This window comes from Mauremys reevesii, linkage group 4 (genome assembly GCF_016161935.1).
Source record: "Mauremys reevesii isolate NIE-2019 linkage group 4, ASM1616193v1, whole genome shotgun sequence".
Classification (NCBI taxonomy): Eukaryota; Metazoa; Chordata; order Testudines; family Geoemydidae; genus Mauremys; species Mauremys reevesii.
The window spans coordinates 30,579,179-30,593,680 of record NC_052626.1 but is presented as its reverse complement, the minus strand read 5'-3'; the positions used below and the strand labels follow the sequence as shown (position 1 = coordinate 30,593,680).

Here is a 14,502-nt window from a genome sequence, read left to right as displayed (position 1 = left end):
CATAGATCCTGCAGAAGACTTGAATATTGACACAGCTAACCAAAGTGCTATCATATCCTTCAAACTCAGTTTTTTCCTTCCTTTTTAAAATCTGCCAATGGGCCATGAAGGCTAGAAAAGTTAGCTCTATCTATATTTCAAAGTGCTGGCAATGATGGCTGAAAATGCTTTTACATGAACACAATTTCCTCTTCATTTCCTGTGGTAGTTTTCTTTAACAGACTACTAATTCCTGTACTAGCGGAAACACCACAACCCTTGGCAGACACCAGTAAGAGCAGAAGGCACACCTGATAATAAATCTTGATGTTTCTGACTAAGATGGTCAGGTTTTGGATTCGGAGGTTGACATCATTATCGACGTGCTTGTTGACACGTTGGTTTGTCGGCCGTGGATCTCTAGAAGAAAAAAAAAAAAAAAAAGAGAAAACCCAATGTTAAAGACTGGGCATGCATCAGCTCTATCCTGTCACACTATAATAATGCAGTACAAGGAGGACTCTTAAGCATTTGAATATTTCAGTACAATACATACAAACTTACAGTACAATAAACTAACACCACAATGAAAGGGAGGGAGAGAGTTTGGAACTCCTCCACATACCACTCTGCGTAACACATTTTAGGTGACCCTATGTGGCCATTCAAGAGCCTCCCTCACTTCTAAGCAACAGCATCCTACAACCACTATGCACTCCCAGAGCAAGGGGTATGCAGCATACATATAGTTAGACCATCCCTGATGCAAGGAAATCTCATTCAGACACAGGCCATTTTCTGTCTTGCCTAATTAAATTTAAGCCCTGTCTTATATTTTATGAGTGTTCAGTGCCTAGCACACTGGGGCCCAGATCCTGACTGGGGCTTCTAGGAACTATTGGAAGATATATATAAAGGTGCATGCACGTGCAAGAGAGCAATTAATCGGGTTGGGGAGGGGGGAGAGATTAGGAGGCTAGAAGTTTTCTTTGTTTTAAAGGAAGTGATTACAATTGAATCTCAACGGTGAACTGAAATGACTGTTTCTCAGGTAAAGAAAAGCTCCAAATGATTAAGAGAATCTGTATGGAAGTTAAACACATCAATGCACCTTAAAAGGGATCTGAAAAACTTGTGATCAGTCAATCCCCTAGTTCAGAGTGTTATCAGTTGACACCTAACCAACACTGGCATCTGCATCCAGGACTCTGCTCTGGCAGTTAATCTAGCCATTGACAACTTTCCAGAGGAAACACTGAATTTTGGTGTTGACAGGTGAATTAAAGGGGAACTGACATACGGTGTCACTGTTTGTCGAAGTTTACACAAGTACCGTAAGCAGTTAAGAGTATTTTTTTGTTTTTAAGCACAACCACGTCAATTCATCTTTGCACTGAACATGGGTGATATGTGTAGACATCACAGAGCGTCTCTCCCATTGAAGAGATGGCCAAAGTCCTGCTTTGCTATTAGACTTGATACCTATACGCATGTGCAGTTGGTGATTTTAAATGCACTGAGGTACAAAGTGGCAAATTTGCCTCTGGCCTAAATAGGCAAGACTCCTCTTCATCCACTCTTACAAAAGCAGTAATATTTGGCACACTGACTGCAGTTTTAATGCACAAGTTAAGAAAAACATAGGACTTCAACATGAATGCCTTTACCTGAACCGTCTCATTTTTGTTGATATTTGCAGCCATGAGATTAACTTGCCCTTGTTACTGAAACCGATGCTCAAATACTATGGTGATGGGGTTATACAAGTGAGACAGATCAGCCAGCAGTGCAACAGCACAAGACATGTGCAAGATTTGAAAGGGGAACCTGGGTTTGGCTTCTCCAGGTCCTTGGTAGGGCAGCCTGTATGGGGAATGCTTTAAAGAATACTAGTAGAGAGTCTGATTCTGATGGATGCTGGATACTTAGGTTTGTGATTAAAGTCATTACAATACACAGGGAAGCAAACAAATAGTAAAGAGAAGTTGAACAAAGAGAAGGGGTAGTTCAAAGTCCTCCAGGTTCCACATGAACCAATCCATTCATGAACTACGTAGCGGTGCTGCGGTCCAATACCACAGCCCATTAGCCCAAAGTCTAGATCCAGAAAGAAGAGATGTGGGCTTTGGCTGTTCTATTTGGCACCTGCTGCCATACTTGAACAAAGGAAATATTATTTTTGATGGTTGCTTATCTCACAAATCTATCACTGGGACATACTAGGAATGATGATGGGGCTGGAAAATAAGCTGACTTTAAACGTTTGATTAATAAAAAACCCACGAGAGGAAAACACACAACTGGCCATGGCAAAGAACTGGTGTTTCTTTTGAATATTCCTAGATCGGGCAGTTTTAGGTCCAGGGTGAGATTTTCAAAAGCACCTAAGTGACTCAGGAGCACAAGGTCAATTGACTTTTAATGGGACTTTTGCTCCTAAATCATTTAGACATCTTTGAAAAAAAAAATGACCCCCCCTTTACCGCCCAGAAATTGCAAAACACACCCATACAGCCGCTTAACTTTACACATACAAGTAGCCCCACTGAAATCATTGGGACTATTCACATCCATAAGTGTTTGCAGGATCAGGGCATGAGGGGAAAAAAAAAAAACTTCCTCAGCTGCCACTATTACGTTTAATGACAATAATGAGTTTGCCCAGGGCAGCCTTTAATATCATTGACCACGAGGCTTGTTGATCTGCCTGTGGAGCCAGACCGGAGTAAATGGTGTTATTTAAGCGGTTCCATCATCTCCACTCTGAGATGGAGGCCGAGTGCTTTCTTGAAAATAAAATATAGTCTGAACATTATGTTACAGATGTTTGAAGAAATTGCATAAGTAGGCAGGTTTGTTTAACGTCAGAAAGGGGCACTTTGCAATGCCCCGAAAGCTCACAGCTGCTAGTCAGTATACAGAACACAATCATATACAGTTTGTTGCCCAATAGGACAGACTGGGATAAGTGAGATCATGTATACAGCAACTTTATAAACGTCCTAAGCAGCATGGAATCTTATGCATGAGGTGAGGTAAGCAGCTCCTTTCCCTGAAACAGGAATGCTTTTCAACTTGTCACCACAGAAGCACTTTATGAAATGTTAATGCTCACTGTATAACAAATTCAGATACTGATACTGGAGATGCACATGTGCAATAGGAGATCAGTAAGTTATGGGAGTCATGGCAAGTTGCTCGTTGAGACAATGGCTGGTTTCTGAAAAGCAGATTATCTTACGGATCCTGGTTTGCTTGGTCTTACACAATTCTGTAACTTAAAGGCATCTTGGCCCAGTTAGGACTTGGATGAGAACCTACTTACGAACCCCAGGTGTTCTAGGCATTCAGCTTTTCTGCAAGAAAAACTGATACTTCATTATAATATTTTTAAATAAGTGTTTACAATATGTTTTCTATATTTGATTTTCTGTCTAGTGTGAGTGGGCAGCATAATGCAAAGGGAACAGATTGGATTGCTGCTCTCTCTACCTCACTTACCAGGATTTAAAAATCCACTTGCCCTAGGCTAGTAGGGATGTGGCAAGCATGAATGCGCTGAGTGATGTAGGGGAGTAGAGACGGGGGTGGCTGGCTGGCTGCTAAGGGAAGGGAGCAACTGTGGAATCACAGGCCTGGTCTACACTACACGTTTAAACCGATTTTAGGAGCTTTAAACCGATTTAACTCCGCACCCGTCCACACTAAGAGGCCCTTTATATCGATATAAAGGGCTCCTTAAACCGGTTTCTGTACTCCTCCCCAACGAGAGGAGTAGCGCTAATATCGGTATTAGCGTATCGGATTAGGGTTAGTGTGGCCGCAAATCGACGGTATTGGCCTCCGGGCGGTATCCCACAGTGCTGTCCAGAGTGGTCAGTGGTGCAATCAGAACTCAGATGAAGTGGCCAGGTAGACAGGAAAAGCCCCGCGAACTTTTGAATATCATTTCCTGCTTGCCCAGCATGGAGCTCTGATCTGCACGGGTGGCGATGCAGTCCCAAATCCAAAAAGAGCTCCAGCATGGACCGTACGGATGTGATCGCTGTATGGGCAGACAAATCTGTTCTATCAGAGCTCCGTTACAGATGACGAAATTCCAAAGCATTTAAAAAAAATCTCCAGACAGAGGCCATAGCAGGGACTCAGCACACTGCTGCGTGATAAGCGTAACGGAAAGCCAAAGAATCGAATGGACGCTCATGGAGGGAGGGAGGGGGGACTGAGGACTCAAGCTATCCCACAGTTCCTGCAGTCTCCGAAAAGCATTTGCATTCTTGGCTGAGCTCCCAATGCCTGTAGGGTCAAACACATTGTCCGTGGTGGTTCAGGGCATAGCTCGTCAATTTACCCTTCCAACCCACCCACAGAAGGAAAAGGTAAAAAAATCGTCTCTTGACTCTTTTAAATGTCACCCTATGTATACTGAATGCTGCTGGTAGACGCAATGCTGCGGCACTGAACTGTAGCATCCTCGCCCCCACTCCTTGGTGCCTGATGGTACAATATGACTGATATCCATCGTCATCATCAGCCCATGAGTGCTACTACTTCTCAGTAGATGGTACAGAATGGCTGGTAACCATCTTAATCATAGCAACAGGGGGCTGAGCTCCATCAGCCCCCGCCTTTCATGTGTAAAGAAAAGATTCTGTTCTGCCTGGACTGTCATAGCAGCGGGATGCTGGGCTACCCTCTCCCCAACACTGCTTAATGTCCTGTCTGGACTATCATAGCAGCTGGAGGCTGCCTTCCCCTCATTTTATCTCACTAACAAGTCACTGTTTCTTATTCCTGCATTCTTTATTACTTCATCACACAAATGGGGGGACACTGCAACGGTAGCCCAGGAAGGCTGGGGGAGGAGGGAATCAACAGGTGGGGTTGTTGCAGGGGCACCCCCTGTGAATGGCATACAGCTCATCATTTCTGCGGGATTTGACACGGAGCAGCTGTGCTCTCTTATTCTCTGATACACTTGCCCCATATTCTAGACAGGACTGATTCTATTTTTAGATACCATAAAGGAGGAATTGACTCAGGGAGTCATTCCCATTTTTGTCTTTTGCACCCCTGGCTGATCTCAGACAGGGGCACCTATGACAGCAGCAAATGGTACAGCACAGAAGGCCTGGTAACCATCATCTCATTGCCAATTTACAATGGCATGGTAGATGGTACAGAACAGCTGATAACCATGTCTGCTATCATGCAAAAGCAAATGAATGCTGCTGCGTAGCGCTGCTGAATCGCCTGTCAGCGGCATCTAGTACACATACGGTGACAGTGACAAAAGGCAAAACAGGCTCCGTGGTTGCCATGCTAATGGCGTCTGCCAGGGCAATCCAGGAAAAAAGGGCGCGAAATGATTTTCTGCCGTTGCTTTCCCAGAGGAAGGAGTGACTGACGATATTTACCCAGAACCACCCGCGACAATGATTTTTGGCCCATCAGGCACTGGGATCTCAACCCAGAATTCCAAGGGGTGGGGGGAGACTGCGGGAACTATGGGATAGCTACGGAATAGCTACCCACAGTGCAACGCTCCAGAAATCGATGCTAGCCTCGGACCGTGGACGCACACTGCCGAATTAATGTGCTTAGTGTGACCGCGTGCACTCGATTTTATACAATCTGTTTTACTAAACCGGTTTATGTAAAATCGGAATAATCCCGTAGTGTAGACGTACCCACAGAAACACAGGAGGCAGCCGCTCCTTTTAGACGTTAGAAAGACAGGACCACTGTGATCCAGGGGACATGCCTGTATTTTCAGGACAAGAGGCAGCAGAGTGGCATCTCCCCACTTCTCTTTAAATGGGGGAACCAGAAATCAGCCTGTGAATGTGTGGCTGCATATGGACACATGCAGGACAGGTGGGTATGTTGGAAGATGTGATTCTGGGGAGTGAGAAGAAGGAAGTTTGGGGGAGGAGAAGATAAATGAAGACAAAAACACAGAGCGAGAGAGAAGAAGATACCAGAAATCTAGGGGAGAAGCAAAAGAACAGAACTCAGTGTAGGGAAAGAGAGAGGAAGCTACTCAAAACTACACAGAAAAGGGTACAACTCACTCTGTAATAGCAAAGAATAGAGGGAGCAAAGTCAAGGAGTGGGAACAGGGTTCAACAAAATCATAAGACACTGGAGTAAGCTGTGCAATAAGAAGCAAGCTTCACATTTACAGGAATATCTTTTTCCTTTCATTAAACTGAGACAAAGAGTCTCAAACCACGGCCTATGGACTGATATTGGCTCTCCTTGTTTCCAGCTTCTAAATTCCAAGCATTCTCAGCTCAGCCACTGGCCTGCTAGGCAACTTTGAGCAACTCACTGGCCTTAGTTTCCCCATTTGTAAAATGGGGATAATGATATTGACCTCCCTTTGTAAAGCCTTTTGAGAGCTCTCAATGAAAAGATCTCTAAGAGCTAGACATTATTAAAAATTGTATTAAAACAAACTAGAAATATATCATACTTAGATTACACAGAAACTAACAGGGATATTATGCAAGTGGAGGTGACAGCTCACAAGAATCTCCGTATTAAAATATGCTCCCCACTATGAATGAGTTTGAGACTGCTGAACTGAATTTTATGAGCACCTCGCTATTCAGCATTTTCCTTAAAGCCCCTGCTCCATATGAGTACATGAGAATCTCAACTTTCATTTCTAAAGAGAATGTATGTTTTTAGCCCTCATGATTGCAGAGAAAAACCATGAGTTGAGTGTAACTCAGAAGTTTAAAAAACAGAAGGCAAATAAAAGGACCACAAAATTATTAATTAAAAAAATCCGATCTTTTTTGGAGGACGCGGGGAGGTCTTGATGGTTGAATGCTTTGCGCTGCTAATACTGGTTAACTGTGCTTGAGAAGAGCTCAGAGAGCTAGCCATCAGTTAAACCATTACAAATCAGTGGGAAGCCCTCAAATAGGGCCAGCGAATTATCAAATATCACGGATAATCAAATGTACCAAGGGTCATTAGTATTCTATTGCCTCTGGGCTGATTTTGTCAGAGATAAAAGTTGGTTTGAGAAAAACTATCCTGCAGTCCCAATCTCCTGTATTCTTTTGCCTGCACTTTGTTCCTGGAAGTAATTCACTAATGGAAAACAAACAACAGACGGGGACTTTGTTTAGTTTAATTGCTACATGATTCAAATATCAGCTTCCTCTTCTTTCGTATCTATTAGACTAAAAGCCAATGAGAGTAGGGTTGGGTCCTAAACTGCCTGTAAAATAAATATTCAAATATGATTTAAAAATAATACAAGAAATATGCTTCCAAATAATGTAACCCTCATGTATACATGGCTGCTTGCTGCTTCCATTATAGTATTGGTTACTCCTATCACATATACTGAGATCATAGAAGATAGGTTGATATTATAAATCATGACAATTCCAAGCAAAGTTCAAAGATATTTTCATTTAGGAGTTACAAAAAATGATGGTTTTGTCAGATTTATTCCTGTCAGATATTTTGTTACTTTATTCCTGTCAGATATGTTCCAGTCTAGGGGTGTAACCTATTGTTCAACAAGCCAATACACAAATATTTAGGGCTTCTTGTGTATATACATCCACCATTTCCCGATAAAAACACTCCATCATAAAAAGCTAGGGGCTTAAGCAGTAAATATTTGCGTACACTAACAGATATTCCTGCCCCAATGTAATCATGACAATCAGATTTGTGTCACTTTCATACCAGGAGTGACACAAAACTGTATGCAGCAGAGTCTGAAAAACTTTGAAATGTGCTGTAGAATAGCGTATTAATTTGATACAAATGCACTCACAAGAAATCCAGACGTTCTAGTACTACTGCAATTTCACTATGGATACCTGTATTATTTTAGCGCCCCACTAAAGAATATTGTATCATTTGCTCATAAGAGATATTATTTACAGATATGCAACTGTGCCATATCCGTGCTTAGGTCAGAGTCAACTGTGTCAGAATACAGAAGGAAGAAATCATCAACAACAAAAAGACTTATCCTGTTTAGCAGTATCTAAAAATGTAGTGACATTAACATTGGATGTTGGCCACAGTCTGACTCAATATGTAACTATCACCTGCATGAGTGGGTAAGGAGGCCTATCGTCCCTCCTTGAAAAGTTTAGCGTGCCTGAGGCTCAGCTCATTTCTGAGTCTCTCTGAACTCTAGCTGTCTAAAAAGGACAGGGTGGCAGCAGGCCACTGGCCAGCCCTCACTCCCCCTCCCCCATTTCGCACAGCCAGCAGACCTGGACAGGCAAAAAGAATGGCAGCCTGCACTGCACCTCCCTCCCAGGGTGGTGCAGTTGCCATGCTGATCTGACCAAGTCATCCAAAATGCCTCCTGGGGGTTCTGGCTGCAGCACGGCCCTTCTGCACCCACACCAGCATGCCAGATGGCGTATAGGGCCTAATCCAGCCTACCGTATTTAGAAATCATTGGTCTGCTTGTGTGAATGGAGCCTGCTCAGCACCGCACACAGTCGAAGCCTTATGTTTTGCCAGCAATCAAAGCTCACCAAGTTTAACCATGCCACTTAATAGAGCCACTGGATTCCTTTCAGCGATGATCGGACATTAAACCTCACTTGACAGCAGGACAGAAATAATGTATTTTAACAATGAAACACCTACAGCACCAGCCCCCGCAACTCAAAACAAAGTTTTGGTCAGGGGTGGGGGGAGGGGAGGTAATACAAATACCAGCTTCACCAATTCCCATTTAGAGACACCTGTTTCGCTGCAGCTAAACAATAAGGGTTTCAATCACACGGGACCATAAAAAAAATCCAAGCCTAAAACTCAAACTGTCATTTAGGTGTGAAGTCATATGCCTGTGTTGTGTGTGTTCAAACAACTTTGTCAACAGGATATTCCTCAGGCGAAACAATTTCAAGTAGGACTGACAAGAAGAGAACACCTGATTGGTCAGATAGTTGTCTAAGAGCTCTTTACTACACTCCACCTTCAGAGCACCAACATTAGTTTAACATAGCACATAATATACTATCCAATTTAGCAAGGACCCTGACAAGCTCAGTTTCAGTAAGACGCAAGCATTTAAAATCAACCTTACATGGAACCTGAGGAACTGCTGAGCGAGCATTTCTGAGACACATTTGTTTTTCTATTCTGAAAACTTTGTGGGGCAGAAACACATTTAGAAAGGCTCTCCTGATTTACAGGCAAGCAGTAATTGCATTGCAAATTCTAAAGGTTGGCTAACAAAGAGTGAAGGTCACGGACAGCAGCTCTCTTCAGCACCTTGCTGTCTTGGGTGTACATAAATACTGTAGTGCTGGTTCCTTAGTTAAATCATCTTGGGCTCTCGATAGAAAAGTTTTGGTTTCTTTGATCCCAAGATACCACCAGAAGCACTGCCAAAGCCATCTAAAATAAAAAGGAAAAAGTAAAGTTCTGCCTGCTTGTGTTTAATCTAATGGGAGTTTCTTACTCCAGTACTCATTGTGCGTTAGTGCTTCCTCCCCTCCCCCATTTCCCATGGTGCTGCTGGCAGAGTTGTCTTTTGGGTGAGATGTAAGGCTAAGCTCTTGAATGCTATTGGTCATTAAAGACCCCATGGCATTTTTCGCCAGAGTATGGTATCCTGACCAAACTCCAACAGCATAATTACAGTTAACCTGATTTCTTCCCCCCCTGCAATTTCAATTGGATTTTATTGTTCACTTCTTGTCCCAAAACACTGTTAAATTTTTGTACACTGTAGAACAGTTATGTTCCTCTCTAGAGGTGGCGGCATTTCAATGGTTGATGAGGTGATGTAAACATTCTGTTTTAATTATATATCAATATATGCGCACATATAATTTTAGTCAGCAAAGCACTTTTGGATTCATTATTATGAGACACAGTGATCTTCTACAGTTCTATCACTAAAAGAAAAACTCAGTTGCTCATATTTCTTTGTTGTAAATAGACACCAAGATAGCACCATTTTTGTTTTCCTTTGTTAGGTACTTTCTCTTTGGATGTACAAAGTCTTCTAAAAATTTTTTTTCCAACACTGTCCATAAATTAGTTAATTCTAGTTAGTTAATTCCATAGCAGCCTCACTACAGCTGTAACTTTGTCTGGCATGGAGAAGTACTTTAAGGAAAGATGGACATGATGTAAAACCCCCTTCCACTTCTATACATTGAGAAAGTTTAGATGTGGATCTAAATATTGATGCTTGGAACCCTGATTTTAGAAATGCTATTTAAAAAGGAGTTCTACCATGAAAAATGACTAAGAAACGTGGCTTTTCTGTAATCAGAGTCATAGGTCATGTAAGATTTTGGCCCCACCCTCCCCACACACACTTTTTTTTTTTTTAAAAAACCCACTTCAGTTAGCACTGCAGAAACAATACACCTCAGAGGGAGTGTTCTGGAATCAACCTTGGCTCGTGTTAATTGTTAGCTAAATTCCATTTACAGAATCTTAATGGCTGGTAATGCACAAACCACAAAGAATTCAGTTTCACTTTGCAGATTGCATATGGAGCTGGCCACCATCAGAGACAGGATACTGGACTCGATATCTTGGGGTAAGAAGCCAGACTCAAGACACCATCTTTACAAAGTCACTTTTCAGAAAATACTTCCACAGTAAGCTCCCAGTGACAAGTTAATCATCTACAGCAGGCTTTTCAAAAGTGCTCAGGGTTGGCGTAGATCTGAATACATTGAAATCTATGGTAAAATGTCAATAAACTTCATTCAATGGGAGCAGAATTAGACCCATATTACGTGCTTTTGAAAATTCCACCTTTAAAAGTTAAAATAAAATAAAAACTTTTCCACATAAATTCTTCATCTTAAATATGTCCATTATGTTTAAAGCCAAATGCAAATTCATATGAAACAGAATCTGCACATGATAAATTCAGCGACAGGAAAGGATGTGGTCAAAACTAGATTAACGTAGAAACTTTTTACTAAGAGCTTACTTAAATGTAAGGAAAAAAACCAGAGTAGATTAAGGTAACTGTTTTCTATTTCAGATTAAACTATTTATAAATGTCTTAGTTCTATCTGCAGTGGTCCGTGACAAACACGCCACCCAAATGAAAAAGTATTTTACTGAACTATATGAGCACAGTGAAACTTTATATTTGAACATCGATATTTCAGACCTTCTACGCAAGTGTGACACACTAACTACAGTAAAGTTTCACGTGATAAGGCTTTTTCATTTCTCCAGAGATGATGAAATGTGCCATCACAGGGGGATACACAAACAAACAATTAACGAATGTATCAGGGCAATTTTTTAAGTCCATTTTTAAACCTGGGTCAATTTTTCCTGTGTGGTCAATTTCAAATTCAGGAAATTAAAAAAAACAAACACACCAATCCCCCTCTCAACCTAGGAACAAATATTGCAAAAGATTTTCCTCTCGCCATGCACCTGTTTTCCAACCAACTCTCTATCAATTATAGAGAAGACTGAAATGCTTTAATGCCTGTCAAACAACAGTAACACACACTTCACCTTCAATGGGAAAACACATTTAATTCACCAAAAATGAGGCAATCTGCATATCAGGAAACTGACCTGTCTATTCAGAAGTATTGATTTCCAGTATACATTTAAATACAAGTCAACTCAATTACCGTAATTTAAGGTTGGATCTTGTAACACTAAGCAGTTTTCATTATCCCTTAAAAGATTACTTACATTTGCAACATGATTTTGTTCAGAAAGACACCATCGACCAGATCCATATACATAGTCAATTTGTCTTCATTTTCATTCCCTAATGGGCCAAATGTCTTCACCTGTCAGAAAAAACAGCAGATATTTTAATAATCTATCACAATTTTCTTACAGAGTAACTTAAAATTGCACAAGTCCCAAGTCTCGCTAGAAACCACCTCCAACCCCACTCCTGCCAAAACAATTACAAACTGAGTAGTTAAACAATCCCTGCACATCTTCTAAACACAAAAGACTCATCTGCGAATAGGCTTTCTGACATAAGGGGAGGGAAGCAGCCCTGCTGTAAAACCGTTGATTTCAACAGTGCTAGACTTGTTTACACCAGCATTGAATTTAAATCAAGATTGGATGTTTTTCTAAAAGATCTGCTCTAGAAATTATTTTGGAGACAATCTCTGGCCTATGTTACACAGGAGGTCAGACTAGATGATCACAAGGGTCCCTTCCGGCCTTGGAATCTATGAATTTGACTCAAGCTTCTTCACAACCCTGTTCTTGCTGCCTACATATATTTTTTTTCTTCCTCCAGCAAGAACTGTGTACCTGTGTCATAAAAGCAAAGGACAGTGGTTCTTATTCGGTGACTCTGATCACCAACAGGGACAAATATTTTTGGCTGAGGGTGCCCAGGCCTATTTGACAACATTGTTCACATTTAAATTAAAAGATTGAGACAGATTCCCAACCCGTGGTGGATGTCAAATTCATAGAAAGAAAGCTCTTTGCTCTCATTGTACCAGGGCAAGATTTACATCATTCAGGCTCCTTTCCCATCCCCCATTCCAAAGGTGGGGTTTGACACTCCCCATTTCAGAGTCACATGGTCCTTTTTCAGATTTTGGAAAAGATTCATCCTAATTACTGATCTCACAACACTTATCTATGGTTTATCTGACAGTCATATCCTGGAAGGTATTTTTGCTTTAGGCCTAGCATTCAAACCTCTGAACAGCAGGTAAGTAGCAACAGAATAACTGAATTCCTCTTTTCAAGATGGTCCCCCCCTCCCAGGTCAAAATCCCTTTTCTTCTATGGACCTATTGTGATCAGCACCTAGCTCTCAGAGAGGAAAGATTATTTTTGTTTTGCAGGCAGATCGCTAGGAGACCCCCGGACTGGTCGCAGGCAGTCACTTGCAGCAGCTTTATTTAAAGTTGAAAAATAGAGCTACTTTGTAACTGGAGTAGACAGTTGATATTAATTATTATTATTATGTAAAATAACCAGGACCCATAAACCTGTCCCCCTGCCAGCCGCCAAGGTGGGGATAATTCAGCCTGGCCAAGAGATCTCTGCATGAAGTTGCTTTAAAGAATCAAAAAGCAGCGTTGCGGGTGTGCGCGCAGCGGGACGCCAACCTGTCCCCGGCCCCTCGGGCGCGCGGCCAGGTGCTCCCCGGGGCGCGGGGGGAGCGGGCAGCCCCCTGCCCAGCACACAGGTCCCAGAACCCGTAACAATGAGGCGCCACTTACCCAGGTCACCAAAGGGCTCTGCAGGAAGAGCTCCATGAGCTCGGAAATGGTCACATCCATGTTCGCGGGGCTCGGCTCACAAAGGCGGCGTGCGAAGGGCTCGCTCACTCGGGAGACAAAGGCGAGGAGCCCATGGTCCGCGGCGCCGGCGCCCCGCAGGAGTTGCTTAGCAGAGGAACAATGCGAGGTCCATCCCCGCTTCCCCTGAGGGCACACGGTGCGCGGGGCCGCCTCCTCCGGCTGCGAGTCCGCCCGCCCGGCTGCCCCGCCAGGGATCGGAGCCCCTCGGCTGCAGGCCGGTCCCGCCGCCCCCGCTCGCGGCAAGGGCTCGCTAGTCACTCCCCCGGCAGGCTGCGGCGCCCCGGAGAGACGCTCCCACTCCGCACACACTCCGCGGCGGCGGCGGGTTACTCGGCGCGGCAGGAGCGGGCTCCGAAGCGTGCGCTCGGGGGAGTCAGGAGAACCACGCGCCTCGCCGCAGCCCTGTCAGCGCCAGGAAGGGGCGCGCGGGGAAGTTGGGTGCATTAATAGTCATAAAGGAGCACGGCCCAGAAACTCCCCTGCGCTCGAGAGAGGCCGGGCAGCGCGCAGCCCCTTGCAGCAGAGCGGGCGATGTAGCGCCCTTCGCTTCGCGACTACCTGTAGCAGCTAGGAAAGTCCCTGCACCCGCAATTAGACACGGGGTGGGAGGGGGCGGTAAGGAGGAGCTTTGACAGGCATCGCCGGCTGCAAATGGGAGGCTGGAGCCTGGACTGAACCTGACCAATGGGAGTTGCCGCTGGCTTATTTTTGGTGTCGGTTAAGCTTGCTGTTACTTTGGGGCTGAGCGGACACGAGGAGGGGCGGCGGAGGTGGTGGGGCGGGCTGGTCCCTGCTGCGCGGTGGGGAGGTGCGCGCTGGCGCTAGCTGGGACGCGGAGGGGTGGCGCGTGGTGGCCTGGCTCGTCTGCGCGCCCGGGGGAAGAATCCGGGCTGCTCTTGGGGAGGGTGATGCCCGCGGGGGAACCTGCCTGCAGTTGGCTCCCAGTGTGTTCCCCAGTCACTAACCCACCACGCTACCTTAACTCCGGGTGTGGGAGCAGTTACCCGTGCCGAAGGCAGGGAGGGGTATCAGTCAGTGCCCAGAGATCGGTATTGAAAACCAGTTCTTGTTTTCCGAGTATTGAACAGGGCGGATCTATAAACGCGTAAAGCTAAAAGACAATGAAGGAAAGGGGGGTGGGGGAGAAATGGAGAGAGAGAGAGAAACCTTCTTCGACCCGCAGGATGTTTTTCGTCTATGCTAATGGCCATTGCTAGCATGACTCCAGTACTAGCCC

General features: G+C 44.1%; 1 protein-coding gene across 3 annotated transcripts in view; it reads right to left on the bottom strand.

The window, feature by feature from the left end:
- CCDC88C (coiled-coil domain containing 88C) overlaps positions 1-13,958 on the bottom strand; it is a 128,217-nt gene extending 114,259 nt beyond the window's left edge. The window contains exons 1-3 of one of the 3 annotated variants that reach the window (XM_039534932.1): positions 13,185-13,958; positions 11,671-11,771; positions 291-399 (exon numbers count right to left, since the gene is read on the bottom strand). In XM_039534932.1, coding sequence (XP_039390866.1) covers positions 291-399; positions 11,671-11,771; positions 13,185-13,244 — 270 coding nt within the window. In that variant the 5' untranslated portion in view covers positions 13,245-13,958. The remainder of the gene's footprint in view (positions 1-290; positions 400-11,670; positions 11,772-13,184) is intronic. The other 2 variants (XM_039534929.1, XM_039534930.1) reach the window with 2 other exon arrangements.
- Between the last annotated feature and the right edge of the window lie 544 nt (positions 13,959-14,502).